This window comes from Phocoena sinus, chromosome 6, assembly GCF_008692025.1.
Source record: "Phocoena sinus isolate mPhoSin1 chromosome 6, mPhoSin1.pri, whole genome shotgun sequence".
In the NCBI taxonomy this organism is placed as follows: domain Eukaryota; kingdom Metazoa; phylum Chordata; class Mammalia; order Artiodactyla; family Phocoenidae; genus Phocoena; species Phocoena sinus.
This window is the reverse complement of record NC_045768.1, coordinates 43,558,423-43,583,071: the sequence shown is the minus strand read 5'-3', so window position 1 is coordinate 43,583,071 and position 24,649 is coordinate 43,558,423. Positions and strand designations below refer to the sequence as shown.

The following is a 24,649-nucleotide window of genomic DNA, read 5'->3' as shown; positions in this document are numbered from 1 at the left end:
AGCGCAAAGATTAGCAAAACGCTCCTACGTCAGGATGAGCTTCTGCCCCAGCCCTTACTTCTCTTCCATTCTGGAGAGCAAGAGGGAAGCATGCACAACTCTTTCTTGCACCCTTCAGTTAATTAATAGATCATTTTTCACAGCACAAAATAAAGGACATAATTGAATTGTTGGGCCTCTTTAAAAATAAGCCACTTATCCTTTTTTATTTTTTTTTTATTTTTATTGAAGTATAGTTGATTTACAATGTTGTGTAGCTTCAGGTGTACAGCAGTGATTCAGTTATACATATTCAGTTGTACATATACATACATACATATTTTTTCAGATTCTTTTCCCTTATAGTTCCCTGTACTATACAGTAAAACAAAGCCATTAAAGTCCTATTTTTTTCAACTGAGAGAAAGAAATGGTTCCTACGAGTGGGAAATCTTCCATTAAAACCTTTCAGATAATTGAAAGTCCAGCAGCAGGCTGCCCCTCCCTCTCCGGCTGTTCTTAGGGATGTTATTTTCCAGGCCATGGTCATTGCTGCAACTTCTCTACCGAGTCCAGAACCAGATTAAGTTCTCAACTCAGCGTGGGAGTGGAGAGCGGGGTTTCTCACATCTTGTATGTGCCATGGGCCTATTTATGCCTTCCCACATCAGGCTCACATTTTTAGCACCATCACTCTCCGTCCTGACTCATGATCACTTGCTATAAACCATGACATTTCACATATCTGGCTTCGCTTAAGAAATGAGGTCACCTATGCAAGGGACTTTTCCAGACAACTGAAGCTTACACTCTGTGTGACAATTTCTGTTCAATTTTTTCTCTGTTAATTATCTGAGTTGGATTTTTTATTTTCTGAAATTGCTCACACACCCCACCTTCTCTTAAACAGACACCGAGCTTAAATAGTTTTTCTTCCTTGATTATTCAGGGTCATTACTGTGAACTTTCTGTCACTGATGTTATGGCCTCCAAAGGCTGTGCAGGTATTTAGGACCATTTGCCCTACATGACACTTGCTGAGAATCTGGGTCCATTTCTTTTTTTTTTTTTATAAATTTATTTATTTTTGGCTGTGTTGGGTCTTTGTTGCTGTGCGCGGGCTTTCTCTAGTTGCGGCGAGGTGGGGGGCTACTGTTTGTTGCGATGTGCAGGCTTCTCATTGTCGTGGCTTCTCTTGTTGTGGAGCACAGGCTCTAGGTGTGGGCTTCAGTAGTTGTGGCACGTGGGCTCAGTAGTTGTGGCTCGCGGGCTGTAGAGCACAGGCTCAGTAGTTGTGGCACACGGGCTTAGTTGCTCCGCGGCATGTGGGATCTTCCCGGGGCCAGGGCTTGAACCCATGTCCCTTGCATTGGCAGGCGGATTCTTAACTGGGTCCATTTCTTAAAGGTTTGTTTGATTTTGGTTTTGTTTGTGCAGTTCCCCTATTGTAAGTTATAAGCAATTACAGCCTCTGGCAACCATTTCTCCCACCACCCTGCTCTGAGAAACCGAGCTCGTGGGTATTCTGTCAAAGCGCAAATTAAGTAATAAGGATGACGATGAGCACTAACATTTGTGGGTCTTTGCTACTTTCCCAGCATTCTTCAAATGACTTACAGGTATCATCATACCAATGGGCTCAGAAAGAGAGTCTGGGGGATCTCCCTGTGAGAAAAGAACCAATTATAAAACCAACCAATTGGTTGGTTTTTTGTGTGGTACGCGGGCCTCTCACTGTTGTGGCCTCTCCCGTTGCGGAGCACAGGCTCTGGACACGCAGGCTCAGCGGCCATGGTTCACAGGCCCAGCCACTCTGCGGCATGTGGGATCTTCCCGGACCGGGGCACGAACCCATGTCCCCTGCATCGGCAGGTGGACTCTCAACCACTGCGCCACCAGGGAAGCCCAAAGATATGTTTTTAATACTCAATTGCAGGTGTCTGAAGGAAAGCTGCCTTTGTGTAACTTTCAGTTTTCTGGAGACCTTGGGTCAGCTGATGTGGCCAAATAAAGTGAAGTCCAGACACATGAGCTCTTGCTCTTGCAAATCATTCCATTCTGAGCTTTTGGAAGGATTTCCTTCTATGTCTCACCACTTTTCAAACATGCCTCCCCCCCTGAATCCTGTTATTCTTCACTTATCTCCTATTTCCCTTCCAATTCCACCTCCACCTTCCTTCTTTCCTTTCTCCCTCTGTTCCTTCACCCCTATATGTGTCTCCAAGTATAACCAGCAGTTTTCTGAGGCACTGCTAAGCTGGCAGACTCGAGGGCAAAAGCAAAACTCTGTACAGCAGAGAACTTGAGTCCTAATCCCAGCTCTTCTGGCCAGCTGTGTCACCCAGGCTGAGCTCACCCAATCTACACTCACTCAATCAAACAATTCTTCTGTCTCCAGCAAGAGAGTGACAACAATGAAGGAAAAAGATACAAATAAACTTACTTACAAAATAGAAATAGATCCACGGACATAGGAAACAAACTTATGGTTACCAAAGGGTAAAGGAGGGGAGAGATAAATTAGGAGTTTGGGATTAATATATCCACGCTACTATATATAAAATAGATAACCAATAAGGACCTACTGTATAGCACAGGAAACTATACTTAGTATTTTGTAATAACCTATAAGAGAAGAGAATCTGAAGAAGACTATATATAACTGAATCACTGCGCTGTACGCCTGAAACGAATGCAACATGGTAAATCAACTATACTTCAATAAAAAAAAGATAATGAATGTGTTTGGTAACCACACGGAAATTGTTGTTAATAGTGAGTTAAGAAGAATACTTTATAGACTATATTCAGCATTTGGGATTTGAAATGGAGCTCACATTTAATTGTACACTATCGTAAAGAAAATGGTAATGATAAAATTACAGAGAAAAGGTTTCCACTAAAAAATGCATTTTGAGAATTTCACTGTATTAATTACTACTTATTTATACATAATACTACTAAATCTAAATAAGTTTCTGAATTGAAATAATCTTTGCACATGTTTTCACGCATCAGTTTTTAATATAAGACATCTAAACAAGAGCAGAAGAAAGCTTACTGTAGGTCATTTAAAACTCTGTCATTTGTTAAAAACAAACAAAGAAAAAACAATGAAGGAAGCTGGAAAACAAAAAGCTGTACTCACAACCTTGATGGCAAATAAGGAACAACTTCTAACTGTTTTAAAAAAGCCATTCTCATTATTAAAAATTCACTGAATACCCACAATATTTCAGTCACTCTAAAACTAGTCACAGAGCCTATCTTCCAAATAGTTTATCAGTGTTTTATTTTTCTTTCACCTAGGTAGACAGTGAAACAGTCTCCCAATTTATTCAACCAAATCATAGACAGCCCAGCACCATATTTTTCTCACAGCAGGTTCTCAGTAATAGTGATTGATTACTCAGTTATCCAAGGGTTTTTTTTTTTTTTTTAACATAAAACAGTCAAAAACTAAGAAATGAACCTCTCTTGGGTCAAAGTGAGCTCACTACCCAGCCCTCCCATAAACCTGCCGAGTTGCCCACGTTTTATTTAAAGAGAATTAAATGTTTCAGGATATCTGGTGGGAAGACACGAATGTGGCAGAGGGTCCTGGAATGGGAGTCAGGTGATCTGGGAGCAAAGTCTGGCTCTGTTCTTTACTGGCGGTGAAACCTTGGTCAAACTTCTTGCCCCACTGAACCTCAGTTTCCTCAACTGCAAAGGGAAATAATAGCTACCTCACAAGTCTATTTTGGGTACTAAGTGGAAAAATCTATTTCTTAGAGCTAAGACAGATAATCAACAAATTCGAACTAAAGGGAGCTAAAAATCATCCCTGTTTCTATAAAATGTAAATAGGGCTTCCTGGCTGTCTTGTCCACAGTGGTCCTACATGGTTTTATTACTGTGGGTGGAGGACACATTCTTATCTTAGTACATACACACCTGCAACAGCCCTAGTATATTATTGTTCTCATTTGACAGATGAGGCCAGTCTGGAAGGCCTTCAACTTTCCTCTCAAGGACTGAAAATCTTCTTTGCCAATCTCATGACATTAATACTGGCCCAGAAGCAGCAGAACAAGCTGGGCAAGCTTGGTGTAGTGGCTGGGATTGGGGGAGTCTAATTTTTACCCTTTGGACCACACAGCAGAGGATCTAAGGCTCTAATAGTTCCACTCTGTCTGCTGATCTGCCCAATGTGGTTTTGCAGAGTGCCCCATTCCCTCTCCTGACTCTCTCCAATCCATTCATGCTTTAATTCCACCAGTATTTACAGATTCCAAGCAATCGTGCATAAAGATCAGCCTCATTATTTTACAGTAACATTTTGTATGAAGTGTGCACCATATACAAAAGGGCTGTATAGCACTCCTTGACCTTACTGTTTCTCACCTCCTTCTAGTAAACCAACCAGAATTCCCTTATACTGTCGCCATCCCCTCTTCAGATTCAGATCTCTGGGAGTCTGCACCTGTTCATCCACTTATTCATTTTACTAAGCCACTACAATGTCTCATGCATTGTGCAAGCCTCTTGCCTTATGGCTTCATTCATTCTAAAAACACTGTGTTCTTTTTGTGCTTAGCACAGTCATGGCTCATGGTCCCAAGAAGCCCCTGAAACATGTAGCAGCTCCAAAGCACTGAATGCTGAGTAAACTGACCAGTATGTTTGTTCCTCATCCATCAGGTGATCCCCACAAGCTGAAAGAGTGTCTCCCCCTCATCTTTTTCTAAGGAACAGACTTAAGTATTCCCTGACAGGAAAAGAAGTAAAGAAGATCTGCATGCAGCAGTTCCTTAAGGTTGATGGCAAGGTCCCAACTGATAGACCTCATCTACTGGCTTCAACGAGGTCAGCAGCATTGGCAAGATCGGGGAGAATTTCTATCTGATCTGTGATACAAGCGTTACTTTGTTGTTCATCGTATGATACTGGAGGAGCCAAGTACAACTTGTACAAAGTAAGAAAGATCTTTGTGGGCGCAAAAGGAATCCCTCATCTAGTGATCCATGATGCCCGCACCATCCATCATCCTATCCCCTTCAAAGTCAACGACACCATTTAGACTGATCTGGAATCTGGCAAGATGACTGATTTCAACAAGTTTGACACTGGTAACCTGTATATGGTGATCAGAGGCCCTACCTTGGGAAGAATTGGTGTGATCGCCAGCAGAAAGAGACAACCAGATTCTCTTGATGTGGTTCATGTGGAAGATGCCAACGGCAACATCTTGGCCTCCCCACTCTCCAACATTTTTGTTATTGCAAAGGCAACAGACCACGGATTTCTTTTCTCTGACTGGCAGTCAAACAGGGCAGTCAGTGAAATGACTGCTAGGTGACATGATTGGAAGGGTCTTTGTACTTAATTAAAGATAATGTGTCACGATTAATGGCAAAAAATACCTCACAAACAAACAAACAAGCAAACAAACAAAAACTGCTTACTGAGCTTCAGGCACTGCACCAGGTTCTGGAGATACAGTGGTGAGCAAACCCATACAGAGACCCTGGTCCCTACTCTCGTTAATCAAACAAACATGCCCAATAGAGATATAATAACAAGTTGAGGTAAATGACCTAAAAACATCACCCCAAAACCTGACTTGGACTCATGAATTGGGGAGGCTGGGTGGGAGGGGTCATTCAGCAAAAGGCTTCCCTTCTCCTTAACCTGATCAGAAGAGGTAGGAGTTATTCAAACTTAGGGAGGTAGGAGGAGAATCTAGCAGAAGCTGGACAGCAGATGGGTCAGATCCCAGAGTCAGGTTAAGAGTGTTGTTGGTTCTCCAAAGAGCAATGGAAAGTGATAATAAGGATTTAAGGGAATGATGGGACAGATGTGAAAGATGCTTTCACAATGATCTCCCTGGTAGCAGTGGGAGAGTGGTTGGCAGGAGACCAACTTGTTAGCTGGCCATTGCAGTCATCTGGATGACTTAGTGATGTCTGGGATATGGTGGGTGGGGAAGGGATGGAGGAAAAGAAAGTTCCCAGTTGGAGAAACTGGATGAATAATAATGCTGTTCACTGAGATAAGGAACTGCAGGAAAGGACCAGCTTGGGGGCAAATGGAGAGAAGCAGCATTGTTCCAGGTTCTGTGCTGAGGGCTGTAGGTACATTATTTTGGCTTTATGACAAACCTGCAAAGTAGGTATTATCTCATTTTTCAGATAAAAACCCAAGGCTGTATTATCAGCTTAGTTTTTCTAACCCAACCTTTGTGGCTCTGATTTTGCAGGGCAATCTGGTGCCCAATTAGCCTCCCAAGAGCTCTTAAGAAGAAAGATTACCTTTCCCTGGAAACCAAAGCCCAAAGTCACAGAGCTCAGATCGGAATGGATTTGGAACGCTGCCAGAGATTTTGAGTAGGCTACTCTGGGACCCATGGCAGGCAGCCATGTATGATTGTGCAGGTTGCATACTGCACAAACCCAGAGGGTGCCGGTCATATCAAAGTCCATGTGAATGCTGCCTCCTGAATATATCAGCCCTGTCCCTCCCCAGTTTCTTTTCAAAGAAGACTCCAAACTCCATGACTCTCCAATAAACCTCAGGGTTCAAAAAGAATCAGTGACCAAGGCAACACCGTGCACCTTACCCCTCTGGGTCCCAGATGTTCTTTCCTCTTTTGCAGCCTTCATTCAGACCCAGGTATTCATCTCTCACCCTTGTCTGCTTACCTAGTACCCCAGGGAGGAGTAGATGTAAAGGTAGAGTGAGACGTCCATCACCAAACCACTATGGCTCACAAGAGCTCCCCAGACTGATACACCAAACCTAAAACATTGTTAATATCTGCCCAAATAAATGCTACGTAGAAATAAACAAGTTATACCAAAGATGTCACCTTTTTACGTAGTTAACATAAAATATTCCTCAAATTTCTGATTAAAGGGCATCTTTGCTCACCTGCTCGCATCTTCCCAGACCCAAGGTGCTGTCTGAACAGCAGTGACCAATTGTTTATCTTTGAGGAAGATCAGCCCCCTCTGAGATTTACACTGAAAAAGCCTGGTTCTTCTCCGCAGGCCCGGGGGGCTGGGACAAACCACAGCTCTCGGTCTGAAAGCTCAGGCAGTGAGAAATGGAGCTGACTCTAAGACTAAAGCAATCAAGGGCCCTTTTCTCATCAGCCCCTAAGACGGTGGAACCACATTCACAGAAGTACTTTGGATTCCTGAGTTTCTTGCTTGGGAATGCTCCGGCAAGAGGCACAGTCTCAAGTGCACCAGCCCTCGGTTATGATGGGGAGGGAGCTGATCCTGTGGTCTGTGATCAGAACGAGCTCAGCTTTCCAAATGAAACTACGCCAGCATCTCCATCATTACTAGTCCTTACCACCATGGCCCTTTAAAAGGTACGAAACATTCTTTTTTTTTTTTTTTTTTTTTTTTTTGCTGTACGCGGGCCTCTCACTGCTGTGGCCTCTCCCATTGCGGAGCACAGGGTCCGGACGCGCAGGCTCAGCGGCCGTGGCTCACGGGTCCAGCCGCTCTGCGGCACGTGGGATCTTCCCGGACCGGGGCACGAACCCGTGTCCCCTGCATCGGCAGGCGGACTCTCAACCACTGCGCCACCAGGGAAGCCCGAAACATTCATTTTAAAGACGCTTTTTATTGATACACATGACCTTGTTCCTATAAAGGAAATCGGGAAGGATATATTTCTCAATTTCCAATCAAATGACTCCTCTGCAGACATGCTGCAGTGTTTTTCTTTCTTTTTTGGAAAACCCACCTCCTCTATCAACTCTAATGTGGTTGTTCATTTAGAGTTTTGAATGTGTTTCCTTATCCCTATGCTACATACCACGGAGTGTAAGTTGACATTTAGGGTCATCCAGAATTTTTCTTCTACGGAAATCCACATATGGACCAACTCCCACTGCAGAAAGGAGCCCTTCGTCTGCAGCTGTCACTGCTCAAGTGGCAGATGCATTCCCCAGACTCTAGCAGTGACGGTGACCCTCTCCCCACAGCATTCCTGGGATATTGATGTGCCCTGTATCCTTCTACTGGCAGCTGACACTCCCACCACACAAATGCCCAGTGCTGGCTCATGACCCATCTCTGAGGGCATGTGGGCTGCAGTGATGCCCCACCCCTGAGCAGCTCCTTGTATTGCATCAGCTGGTGGGATCTGGCAATGGGAGAGGCTTGGCAGGCAGTCTACCCGGTATGGGGACCCTGGCTTCCTGCCAGCCAGAGTTCCAGGGGTCTGATTCCTTATTTACTTTTTTTTTTTTTCCTCCAAAGTTCATGGGAACTTGGACCATTTAACTGACATGATGAGGCTGTCTTGGCCTGAACACTTTTTTGAGCTGACCACTATGAAACTGGAGGACATTTCCCAAATCACAGTCTAGGGCTTGGAGCCCTCATTCCCTACCCGTCTTCAATTTCTCTTACCACAGAAAGAGTATAACTAAGAATGACTAAGACATCACTATGGAAATGGCATAACTAAAAATGGAAAGCATGGCTAAAATTTAAGGATGGACCTAGAACTATAGGATTTGATCTCTGTCCCTATCCCAGCTAGAAATGGGCAGGTGGAAAAGGAAGCTGGGTGGGCACTGGCAGGAGAGAAAGAAAATGTGTTTCCACTCATTTCTAGTTCTAGCAGTGAGTATACAGATCAGAAACATAGCTGGGTTCTCGAATGGGGAAGGGAACCCAGGTAACAAACATCATCCTTTGATCACCATCTCTACAGCCTCGACGGGGGTGGGGGGGGGTCTTACTCTCCTGGCGTTTATTCTACTGTCTTGGTCGTTGAACAATAATTGGATCAGTTCCCTATTTGTCAAGAAGGCACCATTTCTGGAGACTGTGCTTGGGAGGAGTGACTATTTCCCTTGCTGTCCTCCACCTCCAGGTAAGGTGTTTTACAGAGAAGCTCCAGGCACGCAAGCCTGTTCTAACCACGCAGAAGGCAGGCCCCCTTGAGAAGCATTTGAGATCCAGGAGGTGGTGATCCAAGGCCACACTTGAGGTTTACTTTTGCCATTTCTGATAAATGCCACATACTCTCGGGAACGAAGGGTGGGTATCAGAAGGGGAGATTTAAGGAAAAGCCAGATGAGATTAAGTAAGTGGATCTGCATCAGTTTAAGGACCAGCAGAACTGGGGTGAAAAAGAGAATTAAGAGACCACTCTCTCAATTTCAATAGAAACAAGCTCCAAACTCCCTGATTAAAAATGAAAAACATCACTTCTCCTTCAAAGATTTCCGCTCAACCCAAGGGCCTGGCCTAGAAGAGCAGTTTCTCTCCTCACAATGACAGATGAATAATAAATGCTCCGAGTCGGAAGAAAGGGCATACAAACAATTTCTCCAAAGTTGTGATTACTGGAGATGCTATTATTGGCTAATAGCAGTTTCATTTTACAATTTAAAATTCCTTTGGTCTATTGAAATTAGCTAACTCCAATGACAAGGTTATGTTAATGTAACAGAGCAGGACCCTATGAGGCCTTCCTGGAACAGACTCCTCCCCCATCTTGTCCTCCACATTTCTCCTGTCTGTAAAAAAAACTTTAGCCTCCTAGGCCTTCCCTGAGTTCCAAAGAGTAAATTTAATCAGAGAAGTGAGAAAATGCAGAAAAAAAGGAAAACAGTCAAGCAAGACAAAATAATCATAGTTTAGCCATTAAACAAAGTCAAGGACTTTTAGTTCCTCTTCAAGGGCTATAGATAATATTCTGAGCCATATCCTTTGAGCTCTTTGCAGATAATGAAACTGCCACCAGGTGGAAGAAGTTAACTGTGTGCGGCCGACAAGCACACAGAGCCCAGACCAGTTGGAATCAGAAGGTTGATGATGCTGACTCCCAATTACCTCACCACCAACCAATCAGAAGGATGTTCATGAGTTGATCACGTACCCCACAACCCCTCTCCCTCACCTTGTCTTTTAAAACCTTTCCCTAAAAGCCACTGGGGAGTTCAGGCCTTCTGAGCACTAACTACTTGGACTTCTTGCTTGGCACCTGCCATAAATGCTGCATTTTCCTTCACCGCAACCCAGTGTCAGTAGATTGGCTCTACTGCATGCAGGCAAGAGGACCCAAGTTTGGTTTGGTACCATTAAGACTTTGGAAGGGACAATGGCTATTCCAAACCATTAAAAGACATGTATCATATCTACAGAATATCAAAGCAAGAATTCAAGTAGGTAGACAAAAACCTGCCCATTAGACTTTTTTTAGGTATCATATAGATAAATCTATGTCAACTTCTGACGGAAAACAGCTTAAACATAACACCTAAATTCTATCTAATTCTGGTCTAATAAAGCATAAGTGAAAACCAGCATGATAATTTTCTTCTTCCTAAAATGGTTTCCAAAGGATTAGTCTAGTTTTTTAAAATCCTACCATTTTATTACGGATAAACTTCTCACAGATGAGTGCCATAATTATTGACTTAATATTTTTCTCCTAAACAAAGGGTATATATCCTCTAAAGTAAAAGGTTTACCTACTACTATAGTTGAATGTTGCATATTTTCTAGGTAAATTTTTATTTACCTAGAAAATGTAATTTATCAGGGGAAATGTGACACTAAAAGTGACCAAAACACCTTTACTGTGGCTGAATATGAAAGGATAATTGTGATCTCTAACAAGAAACCTATCCTAAGAAAAAAATTAAAATTAGCAGTAATTGTTCTTCTGGCTAAAGCAGGAAGCTGGGAATAGTATTTCAACCACTTCTTTTTCCTGTCACTCTTTTAATAATGTAGAGTAATTGCTCGTCTAATGAAGGAACTCGGTAAATAAACCTACTCATTACTTGCAACTGATTACTCTGAAACAGGGAATTTCTCCATCCCAGCAGTTGCTCTTCAGAAATGAGACAAACCTCTTGCTCACATCAAACCCCACAGTCTAAATGTTTATTATTAAAATAAATGTTATGGGAGTGGAACACAGGTGCAGTCTACAACTGCGTGATCGCAGATTGCTATTTATTTTCACCCACAAAAAAATGAATTGCCAAAGTTGACCTTTTCTGATTATTTCTCACTCAGGGTTGGGTAAATAACAAAGAGCACACTTATACTATCAGAAATGCAAGTGATTTCTTCAATCAGTTTTCTCCTTCGTGTGCTCAAGTTAACCTGTAAGAGGGTCAGCAATAAACACAGAAACGATCACAAACCTCAATTCTGAAATCCCCACAGACTATCAACTCTCTGGGAGGCTTAAGGTAGAAAACAAAGTACTTATATTAGCATTAATCAACTTTAATGGTCTTTTTAAAGATACTTACAGTTAAATCTTTTTAAGAATCACACGTCTGTCTTCACTCCCTTTGTAGTGTGAGGGTAAATGAGTGACAGTAGTAACCCTGCAAATAGTCTGCCTTGTGATTAAGACGTCATCTTAATGCAGACTTTATATTTTGGCTTTTATGAAGGTTTAAAGGTTAAAGGCAACGTAAATTATGCATCTCCTCCTATGCCAGGCCTGTACAAGGTGCTTTCCCTGTTCATTAAAGCTATTGCTTCCAAATGGGCAAAAGCTTCGTTTTAAGGGCCAAAAGAGAAACATTTCCCTTACGTTCATTACTGCAATGCTGGAGAACCAAAACAATTCGGAATTAGGAAACTGCTAGAATCTGTTTTTCCAGAATGTATAGCAACTGTTGATATACACAGTGAAATTACCCATCACTCTTTGAACAACAGTACAGTTAGAGCCAGCCAACATGCTGGTCTCTTCCCAGGAGAACAATGGTCTGGCAAGCCTCACACCACCAGCGACAGTTGGGGTTCTCCCGTTCTGCCTCTGCCCCAAGTTGCAGTTCTGAACAGGGAGCGGAGAGACTCGACTCGCACTGGAATATCCCTAACTCCCGCACTGGAGCAAGCTCCGCGTGAGGGATGCTCGGGTAAACTGCGCATTCTCACACGTTACTCCTAGTCGGCATTACTTCCTCACTTACGTTTTGCCACGCCCTCCAGCTAAAGTACGGTTTCTTCTCCTTTTACACTTACACGTACCGCATCTGCAGAAGTCTGGGCTCTTTTTTTCAAGGACCACACCCATTTATCCTCTAGCCTCCGGGAGCAAATTGTAGATTTGGCTGGATCTGCCTCTCTCCAACCTCAAGCCAAAGGAACCAAAGCTGGACACACAGCACCCAACTTCAGCCGAGTCACGACTACCCCCAGCCCGGCACTTTGGCTATGAGGGAGGATTATGGAGACAGACTGCCCGCTGCAAACCACAGAGTCCCCGAGATTCTTTCCAGGGGACAGTTCCGTACACCCTGACAACTAAGTGGCAAAGTTGTTTCTTCCTCCTCTGCTGCAATGTCCTTTCTTTTTCATCAACGCGCGCGCGCACGCGCGCGCGCACCAACACACACAGCCTTGCTCCCTCAACTTACCAGTTTAGACTTGGCGCGTTGCAAAAATTCTTCCATGTCGTTCCGAGTGGTTTGGACCAGAGGTACCCGGAGAGCGCGGAGGACTGTCTCCTCCGGGGCGAGACGTGCCGGGTCCCCGGACAAGGGCCGGACCGGACGCAGCGACCGGCTGCTCCCTCCTACCGCTCGGAGGCGGCTGAGGTTGTGGCTGCGCCCTCGTCTGTCGCCTCGCAGGGCTCCCGCCCCACCCCGCGCCCGGCTGCCGGCTCGGGGCGCCTGACTCTGCCCTAATAAGGAAAGTGGGTGTGACGCCCGGGAGCCCCAGGGCGCGCCCCGCACGCTGGCTGGCACGCGCCTGCGGGGCCGGAGCTCTGGGCCGAGTCTCGGGGGCGGGGGTGTTGGCGGATGGCGAGGGGCTCCTCCGCCAATCGCAGGGCCCCGCTGCGGCCTCCTGACGTGGCGCGCCGAAAGATGCTGCAACCATGGACAGCGCCCAGAAGTGCGAGCCAAGTGCAAGGGGCTGCTGCAGAGGGAGGCTCTGCCGCAGGCACAGCCGCTGTCAGCCAGGGGAAGTGGAAAGAGGACGAGAGAGCCCCCCCTCCCCCCGAGAGCCTCCCTTCTCGGCCAGCGCCTCCCTGGCTGGCTGGCAGGTTACAGAGAGCTCCAGCGGTCACTTAATGAGCTGGCTCTGCTAGCCTGGCCAGGGGATGCACTCAGCTAGATGGAGAGTTGGAGGGGGTTACTGCTGAGCTAAAAGCAGTACGACCTTGATGGAGAATAATCCGAAGAGCAGGCTAGGAGGTTGTGGTAGGCTGCATCTTTCCTCCTTGCCCTCAAAACATACCTGCCCAGTAACAGACCTCTACAGTTCACCTCAGCTGGGTTCCCTTATGTTGGCCCTAGAGCTATGGATACATACACCCTTCTGCAGTCCCCATCCGCTCTGACATGTATGCTCAGGAACGGCGAGGGCTCCAGCATAAGGGTCTGTGTTTTTACAGGATCCTCGTATCATTTCTGTGTACATTAATGTTTAAGAAGTACTGCAATAAATACTTAAACTTACAGCTATGAGCCTTATTTAAAGCCACAGAATTTTGTTGTGTGTCCTCTCTAGGCTTTCCAGGGCCCCAGATACATCCGGGCCTTGGCACATCTGCCTGTAATACCCTTCTTGCCCTCTCACCAGCCACACTGCCTGGCTAACTCATGCTTCAGCGATCGGCTTAGAGAAGTGATCTCAACCCCAACTGCACTTTAAAATCACATTATAGGGCTTCCCTGGTGGCGCAGTGGTTGAGAGTCTGCCTGCTGATGCAGGGGACACGGGTTCGTGCCCCGGTCCGGGAGGATCCCACATGCCGCGGAGCGGCTGGGCCCGTGAGCCATGGCCGCTGAGCCTGCGCATCCAGAGCCTGTGCTCCGCAACGGGAGAGGCCACAACGGTGAGAGGCCCGCGTACCGCAAAAAAAAAAAAAAAAAAAAAAAAAAAAATCACATTATAATCATGCAGGACTTTAAAAAATACTGCTTCCCAGGCTCTATTCCAGACCAACTGAATCAGCAGCTCTAAGAGTGGGACCACAGCATCAGTCTGGTGTAAAAGTGCTCCAAGTGATTCCAACGTGCAGCTCAGGTATGATCCTCTGGTTCTCAAATTTTAGCGTGTATATGAACCACCCAGAGATGTACTGAAGCACAGATTTTTTGTGCCTCACTCAGGGAATTTCAGGCTTAATAGGTCTGTTTAATGGGCCTGAGAATTTCCACTCTTAACTGTCTTCCAGAGTTTGCTGATGCTGCTTAGAAGTTATCTTCCTCCAGGAAGCCTCCCCTGACCCCACTCCTCCCTTTCCACTCCCAGACTGAGTCAGTTGTCCCTTCCATGTTCTCTCATAGCAACCTATATTGTCTACTCTACTATAAATTGTTTATTTGTCTGTGTTTTCCACCAGGCTGTGTGCTCCACGAGAACAAGGACCTTGCCTATCTCATTCATTGATGTATCCCTAACGAGGCTCATGTCATACATAAATTGCAATAAACATATCTTAATGAATAAGTGTACATATGAAAGGTTCCTCTTGCTCTCTCTCTCTCTCTCTCTCTCTCTCTCTCTCTCTCGCTCGCTCGCTCGCTCACTCTTACTCTCCCTCTCTCTCATTCTGTGTGTGTGTGATTGTCCAACTGTTTTTTATTCAGGAGGACCCAATAAAAAGAAATCAGTGCAGTCAACAGATCTGATTAAGAGGGAGTGAGTGGATTGTTATGTTAAGCTCTGATTTACATTCAGGCTGTATGGAAACTGCAGATTCTCTCTGCTTTCTTTGATGACTTAAGTAATTTTAAACCATCCAGGTAAAACAAGTGTTTTGTCAGCCTTTAAATCTGTGAAGTTGATTACAATTCAAGTAACATTACCAAGAAAAATTCCCAAGAATTCTTTGCCTCTGACTCCATTGGGGAATTTAATGACAATCACTAAATTCCTCTGAAATTTTATTTTAAACATTTGGGGTAGGTATTATACAGCCTTGAGTTTTCTTAAATTTTTCTTCTGATGGATTCAAACTCCAGCATCTATCTCCCTGAGTTTTGCTCCACCAACAACGTTTCTGCAAAAGTTTATCAAGATTTACCTCCTTCAGGAAACCTTCCTGAACTGACCACTTGTATTCGTTTCTCGAGGCTGCTGTAACAAATTACCACAAACTCAAAGCAACACAAATTTATTGTCTTACAGTTCTGAGGATTAGGATGTAGACATCTTTGGGAAGCCATTATTCTACATACCATACAACCCATTCTCCCAATTATTTGGTGGTTATCAGCCTTTGATCCTCACTTTCTTATCATTCCACAGCATCCAGAAATCTAGTGCCTTTAACTCTAAATTAGAAGTCATCAACCCTGGCTGCACAATGGAACCATCTGAGGGACTTTGAAAAAATATTGATGCTCCAGCCCATCTCCAGAAATTCTGATCTGAGTAGTTTTGAGAGGGACCCAGGCATTAATATTTTTAAAAAGCTCATCAGGTAATTCTCTGTGTAGTCAAAGTTGGGAACTACTGCCGGTTAGATAAATTTACATTCCCCCAGTCACCCAGGTACAAAATCTGGAGTGCACTTTGACTTATAACTTTCTCCTACCTCTTGTGGCCAAATAGTCCCCAAGTCCAGTGTCTTTAACCTTTGAAAAGACCTCCTCCAACTTCCTTCCTTTCTGTTCCAAGTGCCATCATTGTAACTCAAGTATCAGATCTGAGCCTAAAGCCCACTCCCCTTCTCTCTAGAGGCCTTCACACTTGTCTGCAGAACAATCCCATTTCCTCTACTCTTTTCTTTTTACTCTCAGATTTCTTGACTTCTAGACTCCTCTCATTTGAGACCTGTATCTGAGTATTATTCATTTTGAAATTAATTATCTGAGTAGATTAGTAGGATGGTTGTTATGGACTGCATGCTTTTCACATATTGAAGCTTTAACCCCCAATGTGACGGTACTAAGAGGTGGGGCCTTTGGGAGGCGATTAGGTTCAGACGAGGTCATGAGAATAGCGCCTCCTTGATGGGATTAGTGTCCTTATAAGAAGAGAAAGAGACCACAGTGCTCACTCTCTCCCTCTCTCTCTCTCCACCATGTGAGGATATAGCAAGAAGTGACCACCCACAAGCCTAGAAGAGGGCTCTCACCAGGAGCCAAATGGAACAGCATCTTGATATTGGGGTTCCCAGCCTCCAGAACTGTAAAAGATAACCATCTGTTGTTTAAGCTGCCCAGTGTATGGTATTTTGTTAGAGCAGCACAAGCAGACTAACAAAGTGGTAGTGCTGGGAAAAGGAAGACGTTAAGGATCATCTAATCCCATCCCCTTATTTTACTGAGCAGGTAGCCAAGGCCCAGAGCAGTTCAATATCCTCTTGGGCTAACAGAGCTGCTTAGAAGCAGAGCCAGGACTGAAACTCAGCTCTCCATCATTCATTCCTTCAGCATTTATGGATCATTACCTATGCTCAGGTAGACATTATGCCCAACCCAAGATGTACAGGCAAGATCCCTGCCCTCAAGGAGCTCATGGTCTAGTCACTATAGTACAAAGAGATAAATTCAATGATTGAGAAACATATGGTATTGTACTAGTTGAGATAGAATGTGGGCTAGTGACTACAGTCTGGATTCTCATCCTTGCTGTGGTAGCTTAAACATGGCTGCAAATTCTTTGACACTCCTCCCAATAAGAAGTTGGGTCTATGTTCCCTCTCCTTGAATCTTGGAGAGCTCCATGACTTTCTGAGCAATAAAATACAGCAGAAGTGTCACCAGGACAGTTTCTAGGACCGGGCTTTAAGAGATTGACAGCTTCCACTTCCTGTCTTATGGAATACACACTCTTGGAAACTAGCCACACAGCAGCCATGTGGAGAAGTCCACATGGAGAAGAACTGATGACCCTGGCTAACAGCCCAGTTGCCAGTCATGCAGTCAGCCATCTTGGAAACAGCTTCTCTAGCCCCAGTCAGGCCGACCAGCCAACACCACATGGAACAGAGTTAAGCTCTCTCTGTTAAGCCCTGTCCAAATTCCTGACCCACAAAATTATGAGATATAATAAAACAATTGTTATTATAAGTCATCAAATTTCTGGGTAATGTGTCATGCAGCAGTAGACAACCAGAACACCTGGCCATTTACAGCATACGTAACTTTGGGCAAGTTATCCTTTCTAAGCTTCAGTGTCTTCATCTACAAAACAGATATAAAATAGGACTGTTGTGAAAGTTAAATGCAATAATGCACAAAAAGTGCCCAATTCCTGGCCTGTAGCTTCCACTAGTCTTTACAAAGGGTCTATCAAAATATACTACCAAATGTAAAATAGATAGCTGGTGGGAAGCAGCTGCATAGCACAGGGAGATCAGCTCGGTGCTTTGTGACCACCTAGAGGGGCGAGATAGGGAGAGTGGGAGGGAGATGCAAGAGGGAGGGGATATGGGGATATATGTATATGTATAGCTGATTCACTTTGTTATAAAGCAGAAGCTAACATACCATTGTAAAGCAGTGATACCCCTATAAAGATGTTTAAAAAAAAAAAAAAAGGAAGAAACTTAATGCACTATCTTGAAGTGGAGACAAGGGTCTCTATGAAGAGAACTCAAAAAGAGGGATCAACTGTGGACGGGTCAGCAGTCACTAAAAATGTGAAATTCATATATTATATTATATAAATATAATGTATTTTATATTTTACTATGTATATTTATTATATATTATATAAATATAATAGATTATATAATAATCTGTATCTATCCTACATCAAGAAACACCTTCTAAAGGTTACTTTCCTTTGGAAACCTGAGCGTCGTACACTGAGATGTCTATTTCAGAGAAAGGCACTGCAGATGCTCCAGGTATAGTGATATTTCTCTGCAATAAGGCATCTGCCTGCGCTACTCACTGATGAAATGTGAGGTCCTTACAGCAAAGTTTACGTGTTTTAATACTCCTGAGTCACCACTCCCTGCCCTGCAGAGAATTGGGTCTTCCCTTGACAGGCTCTCACTGCAGCCCTGCATCCACCTCAAGGGGCTCTGGTCGCAGTCAGTGCCACAGTGAGGGCATCTGAAGTCTTCCTTGTCAGAGCCAGCTCCGTGTGCTGGCTGTGTGCCTTTGGTCAAGTTCACTGACCCCTCTGATCATCAATCTCCTCATCTGTGAAATAGGGAAAATAACACCTGCCCTAGTTACTTTACAGGATGGACAGAAAAAGTCAGACAGTAACATCTGTACATATATTGGAAAATGTTAACAATGGAAAGGAGAATAACGAGGCAATCTTTTTGTTTGGTTAAAAACAAAAATTACCTGACAAACGTCACCCTTTTAAAAATGGGATGTGACTGGAATGGCAACTGCTGACTCACCATTTGGGCACGTTTCCAGGATAGCTTCCCTACCGACCAGCCATACTTCCAACAGGTGTGTTCTCTGTGCAGATGTATTACGTTGGCTGCTTTGAAATTATTTCACGTGACAAAAGATGTTCAAGAAACTGTGCCTCCCATTTTGACAACATTTAAAAGCTTTTCGAGCCTGTTTCAAGGAGAGAGACTGAAGAAGGATTGATGTGCGGTAACTGGTTAATTAATAGGTGTTAACTAGCGCCTCTCATTTAGCTTTTAAGCTACTGTAAAATGCCTGTTTTTCACTCTCTAACGGGTCAAATGCTACCCATTTGGTCAAATAATATCAAAGGAATTGACATTTTTTCTTATGTATTTTGGCAAGGATTTCCAAATTTTTAAGGTAGGCTTCGCAAGACTTTTTTTCAAAAAAAGAAGTCCATATATCCTTCGTCCTCTCTGAGCTTCTGTTAAGGAAGAAGAGGGGTTACTGGAATTGTCAGAGGCATAGTAGCAAGTGGCAGCATCCAGATCTCTTGGGAGAACGTCCTGAGAGTCAAATGTCCGGGCTTTGAATAGGGCACATACGGCCTGCGTCATTTCTGGGAACCGCAGACATCTTGTAGAACAATGAATTTAATTTAAAAGGACAGCAGAGGAGAGGGAAAGTACTCTGGCTCTATGAGTCATCAGGATAATGAGGCAGTGGCTGAGCTTTTGGATCTGTAGCCTGCTGAAAGATGAGGGGTGATGGTCTTCATGTCACTGCTTCTTCTCAAACCACACTATTCAAGGCAGGTGGTTCAAGCTTTACACACTCTTCTCCTGCAGGAAGATATCTCAGTTCGCTTCAAAACAATACTTTATGTTTCAGAGTTACAATATAATTTTAACTTGGGCACGATGGATCATGCATTTCCACTGGGAAGGTATTTGGCAAGGGGAGTGAATATTAATCATTTCCAAGTCTTGAGCGTCTACCCACACGATCTCTCATCCTTGCAACAACCTACAAGGTCCAGAACAACAGAGACTACAGCTGACTCCATTTTAGAGATAGCAAAACTGAGGCCCACATTGTTTATCAACACATCCAAAGAAATCCAGACACTGAATTAAAATTTCCAAACCTTACTGTATAACATAGGGAATATAAAAAAACAGAAGGTTTTTTAAAATTCCAAACCCTTTTCATTAAGAAGGCCAATGTTTACAAGCATGAAATATCACTTTAATCTTATACTAATAGTATTTACTCTTCATTAACAAATGTATCCCAATATTCATTGCAGCACAGTTTACAACAGCCAGGACATAGAAGCAACCTAAATGTCCATCGACAGAGGAACGGATAAAGAAGATGTGGTACATATATACAATGGAATACTACTCAGCTATTAAAAAGAATGAAATAATACTATTTGCAGCAACATGTTTGTACCTGGAGATTATCATACTAAGTGAAGTAAGTCAGACAGAGAAAGACGAAAGACGAATATCATATGATATCACTTATATGAGGAATCTAAAACAAAATGATACAAATGAACTTATTTACAAAACAGAAACAGACTCACAGACTTAGAGAATGAACTTATGGTTACGGGGTTGGGGGGAAGGGTTGGGGGAGGGATAAATTGAGAATTTAAGATTGACATATACACACTGCTATATTTAAAATAGATAACTAACGAGGACCTACTGTATAGCACAGAGAACACTGCTCAATATTATGTAATAACCGGGCTTCCCTGGTGGCGCAATGGTTGAGAGTCCACCTGCCGATGCAGGGGACACGGGTTCATGCCCCAATCCGGGAAGGTCCCACATGCCATGGAGTGGCTGGGCCCATGAGCCATGGCCGCTGAGCCTGCGCGTCCGGAGCCTGTGCTCCGCAACGGGAGAGGCCACAACAGTGAGACAGTGAGAGGCCCGCGTATGGCAAAAAAAAAAAAAAAAATTGTGTAATAACCTAAATGGGAAAAGATTTTGGAAAAGAATAGATACATGTATATGTATAACTGAATCACTTTGCTATACACCTGAAACTAACACAACATTGTTACACAATTATACTCCAGTATAAAATAAAAATTAAAAAAACAAATCTATAATGTAGGAACTATTATTATACTCATTTTAAAGATGTGCAAACTGTTGTACGAAGATGTAATTTGTTGAAAATCATCCAAGTTGTAAGTGGCCAAACCAGGATTCCAACTCAAATGACAATATCCAGAGCCCAGGTATTGAGCTACCGTATATCACTGGCAGTCCATTGCTGCACACCTGAGAAAACTAACATGGAGCCTGGACAAGAAATAAGTACTCATCTGCTACTCTTTCAATTGCTCCTCTACTCACTAAGAATGAGTTAGTGGGACTTACCTGGTGGTACAGTGGTTAAGAACGCGCCTGCCAATGCAGGGGACACGGGTTTGAGCCCTGGTCTGGGAAGATCCCACATTCCATGAAGCAACTGAGCCCGTGTGCCACAACTACGGAGCCTGTGCTCTAGAGCCTGTGAGCCACAACTACTGAGCCCACGTGCCACAACTACTGAAGCCCACGCGCCTAGAGCCCGTGCTCCACAAGAGAAGCCACCGCAATGAGAAGCCCACGCACTGCAATGAAGAGTAGCCCCCACTCGCCGCAGCTAGAGAAAATCCACATGCAGCCAAAAAAAAAAAAAAAAAAGTTATTCACTCTGCATTTCCCTACTCTAAATCTCTGCATCATAAGACCATTGGAGTTCCAAAAGGAAAGGAAGAAGAAAATTTAATCCCATTAACATGAGTCTTAGTGCCCAGCTGCAGAATTTGACTTCTTGCTTGTATTTTCTTCAGCCTGGGCACCACAGCAAAGGACTTGTTTCCCAACAGACACTCTGTCAAGGTCTCCTTCACTCACTCCCTAGGTTACACCGGCAATTAAGCACCGTTGGGAAATGCTGCCATCTAAGTGCTCTGTCTCCTCTCAAGGATTCATGGGAATATTCCACTACACTTAGCTCATAAATTGCAGTTAGGAACATATACTACCTTTTCTGGATTCTGGATTCCTTATCCCATTCCCTTCCCCCCAACACTTTACTTTCTGTGAATGAAGGGGGAAAAATTTCTAAAAACAATTTTAGAATGTGGAGTCAGCAGCTGGGGCAAGCCTGCTCTATTATCACTCCGAAACTGCAATAAGAACTTAATTTGGTCATTTGCTCATTTAACAATAAATTGATATAGTTCCATTTTCCCCCAGTAGTGTAGTCAGTTGAAAAAAATTTACTTATGTGCAAACCACAAGAGGGTAGTCATTGTTTTTTGGAAAATGTCATGGAAATCACCAAAACCAATCGCAATTGGCAGCTTTGGGGGATGGCAAATGTTTTATGTTAAATGCTATGTCATCCTCCAAATGCCAACTTAAAGGTGTTAGTCTCCACATCTGCCTACTGTGAGACTGTAAGCCTCCAGAGGACGGGGCTTTGGTCTTAATCCTCTCTGTATTCCCCCTCTGCATCCAGCACAGTGCCCTTTCTATAGTAGGTCCTTACATAATTATAATAATAATTGTTGATCAGTTTCTCTCCAGCTGAAGCCTTAAAGAACAGAGGCTCATCAACCAGGTAGAAAAAGGAAGAAATGCAGGTACTTTTTTTTTTTTTGAGTATAATTGCTTTACAATGGTGTGTTAGTTTCTGCTTTATAACAAAGTGAATCAGTTATACATAGGTTCCCATATCTCTTCCCTCTTGCGTCTCCCTCCCTCCCACCCTCCCTATCCCACCCCTTTAGGTGGTCACAAAGCACCAAGCTGATGTCCCTGTGCTATGCGGCTGCTTCCCACTAGCTATCTATTTTACGTTTGGTAGTGTATATATGTCCATGCCTCTCTCTCGCTTTGTCACAGCTTACCCTTCCCCCTCCCCATAACCTCAAGTCCATTCTCTAGTAGGTCTGTATCTTTATTCCTGTCTTACTCCTAGGTTCTTCATGACATTTTTTTTCTTAAATTCCATATATATGTGTTAGGATATGGTATTTGTCTTTCTTTTTCTGACATGCAGGTACTTTTGAAATTTTTTACTAGGTTCTGTAAAGGAATTGAAACGGTGGTTTTCAATTGTATTCTAAGACAATATCTTCCAGAACTCTGACTCAGGTTAGCGTAGATCTCAACATGTGATGGATGGAGAAACACAGAATCACTAAAAACAGAATTACTACTGGGCCATTGAAGTAAAGAAAACAGAAGACTCAAAGATACTTTTAAATAATCTCAAATATGTATCTGTTAATTGCCATTGCAATTCCTCAAATATTTGTGTATGCAAATATGCCCATTCAACACTGAATAATTAATATCGAGGCAGATAGTTGAACTTGGCACACATAGAAGCAGCCTGGAGAGAGAAAACTGACTGGGGAAGGAGGAGAATGCAGGAAACCTGGATTCTTTCCCTTTGTGATAAGGAAGCCTAGTAATGACACAGAGATCCAGGCAGCTCTGGAAAGGGACAATTCCAAATGAGGAAAAGACACCTAGAAGGAGGGGAAAGGAATCAAGGATCTGTTTGGTTTTCACACACATGTCCATGGTAAATCCCTGTATATAGGGATAATGTTTCTTGAGCTCCTATTATGTTCCAGGCACTATTCTAGGCATTGGAGATACACACAGGCATGTGGTCTTGTGGAGACTTCAGTTGCAGGAAGAGAGACAATAGACAATTACATAAACAAACAATCAATTCAAATTATCGGAGGGTAGTGTATGGTATGAAGGAAAAGCAGAATGACATGATAATGATTGGGGGAGGCCCAGGCCTACACAAGATTAAGCGGCCAAGGAGTTTCTACTGAGACCCGAATGACAAGAAGCCTCCATGTCAAGAGGGAAAGAAGGCACTCTTGGCAGAGGGAACATGAGGGCAAATGTGCTAGCAGATGTCAGGCCAGCCTGGCTGCAACACCCAGCATCAAGGGAGAAACAAGAGATGTGCTTGGATAGAGGAACAAGACCACTTCATTAGGGCCCTGGAGGTCATGATAGGATGTTAGTTTTATTCCAGATAAAATCATGGTGGATAACCATCAAAGGAGTATGGTCTCATGTGTGTTTTTATAAAGACCACTCCAACTGCTAAGTTGAGGGCAATCCTCCTGTGTAGGGAGAAAGAGTTACAGACCTCTTAGAGATCTAGCCTGTCATCTACACAAAAGATGGTGATGGTTTAGATCAAGAGGTGTAGCAATGGGGAAGGAGAAAAGGAAGATAAAATAACAACAATAATAATAGTAATAATATATTTTGAAGGTAAAGCCATCATGGAAGTAAAATAAATCCAAAATGCATTAACTGACTAAATATTTCTAATGCTATACTATGGCATTAGTAATGCTCAAATACATTGTACTAATGGGGCATATTCCAGCCATGTGAAATTTACTAACAGTCAGAGTAATAACTCCTAATTTCACAGAATAGAAACTACAGAAAGACACCCAAAAGACCAAATCAAAATGATCCAATGTAGCAGACATTGGAAATTTCTTGGTGGTCTACTATTTGAACATTCTTCCTTTATTTTGAGAATTCATTCAAAAACCAATTCTTGGTGGGAAGTGGACCCCTGGCCTGTAGTTGCCATTGCAAAACATGCCCGTCTAGTGGTAGCATGGATTTGTCAACTATTAGCATGGTGCCTTCAGAGCTTTCATTCATGAGATCTGATTCCACACTGATCAAGCAGCCTTTCATTACGATTTGTCTCTTCACAGAGGTCTATCCATTGAGAAACAAGCAAGAAGGCTAGCATATTCTTGATTGCCTAAGACAGGCCAGCACTGTGGTAGGAATCTGAAAATATATTATTTTATTTTACTTAATTTTCAAATCATCTTTACCAGGTTGGTATTATTGGCTTTATTTTACAAATTAAGTGAGAGAGAGAGGAAAAAAAAAAAAGGATCAGAGAGTTAAGGATGACTTGTCCACGATCACATAGCTAGGAAGTAACAAAATCAGACTACTGAGTTCAAATTCCACTTAACCCCAGAATTTTCTGTGTAGGTTTGCTTTGTGCTTTGTGGATCTGACTGGGGGGAAAATGTGGTCAAGAGAACTGAAAAAAGCTAAAACTGTCTCACTGATGGTCATTTACAAGGACAGGAAGTTGAGATCAGGAAACCCAGAGGAAGGGGAGAGAACAGCCAAAGTGCAGACAATTTTGGGAGAATTTGCAGAATTTTAAGGGATGAAAAGTGGGTATTTTAGTTAACTGCCATATGTGATGTATGAAATATTGGAAAAGGGATGTACGGACTTCGTCTGTGGTACATCTTCATGAGATTTCAGCAAAGATTTAAACTGTTTTCTATGCTTT

The 24,649-nt window shown here is 43.3% G+C and overlaps 1 protein-coding gene across 1 annotated transcript in view; it reads right to left on the bottom strand.

Annotated features, from left to right (window-relative positions):
* Positions 1-12,610, bottom strand: part of PRUNE2 (prune homolog 2 with BCH domain) — a 272,571-nt gene extending 259,961 nt beyond the window's left edge. Inside the window, exon 1 of the mRNA XM_032634319.1 lies at positions 12,383-12,610. Coding sequence (XP_032490210.1) covers positions 12,383-12,418 — 36 coding nt within the window. The 5' untranslated portion in view covers positions 12,419-12,610. The remainder of the gene's footprint in view (positions 1-12,382) is intronic.
* Positions 12,611-24,649: the final 12,039 nt, after the last annotated feature.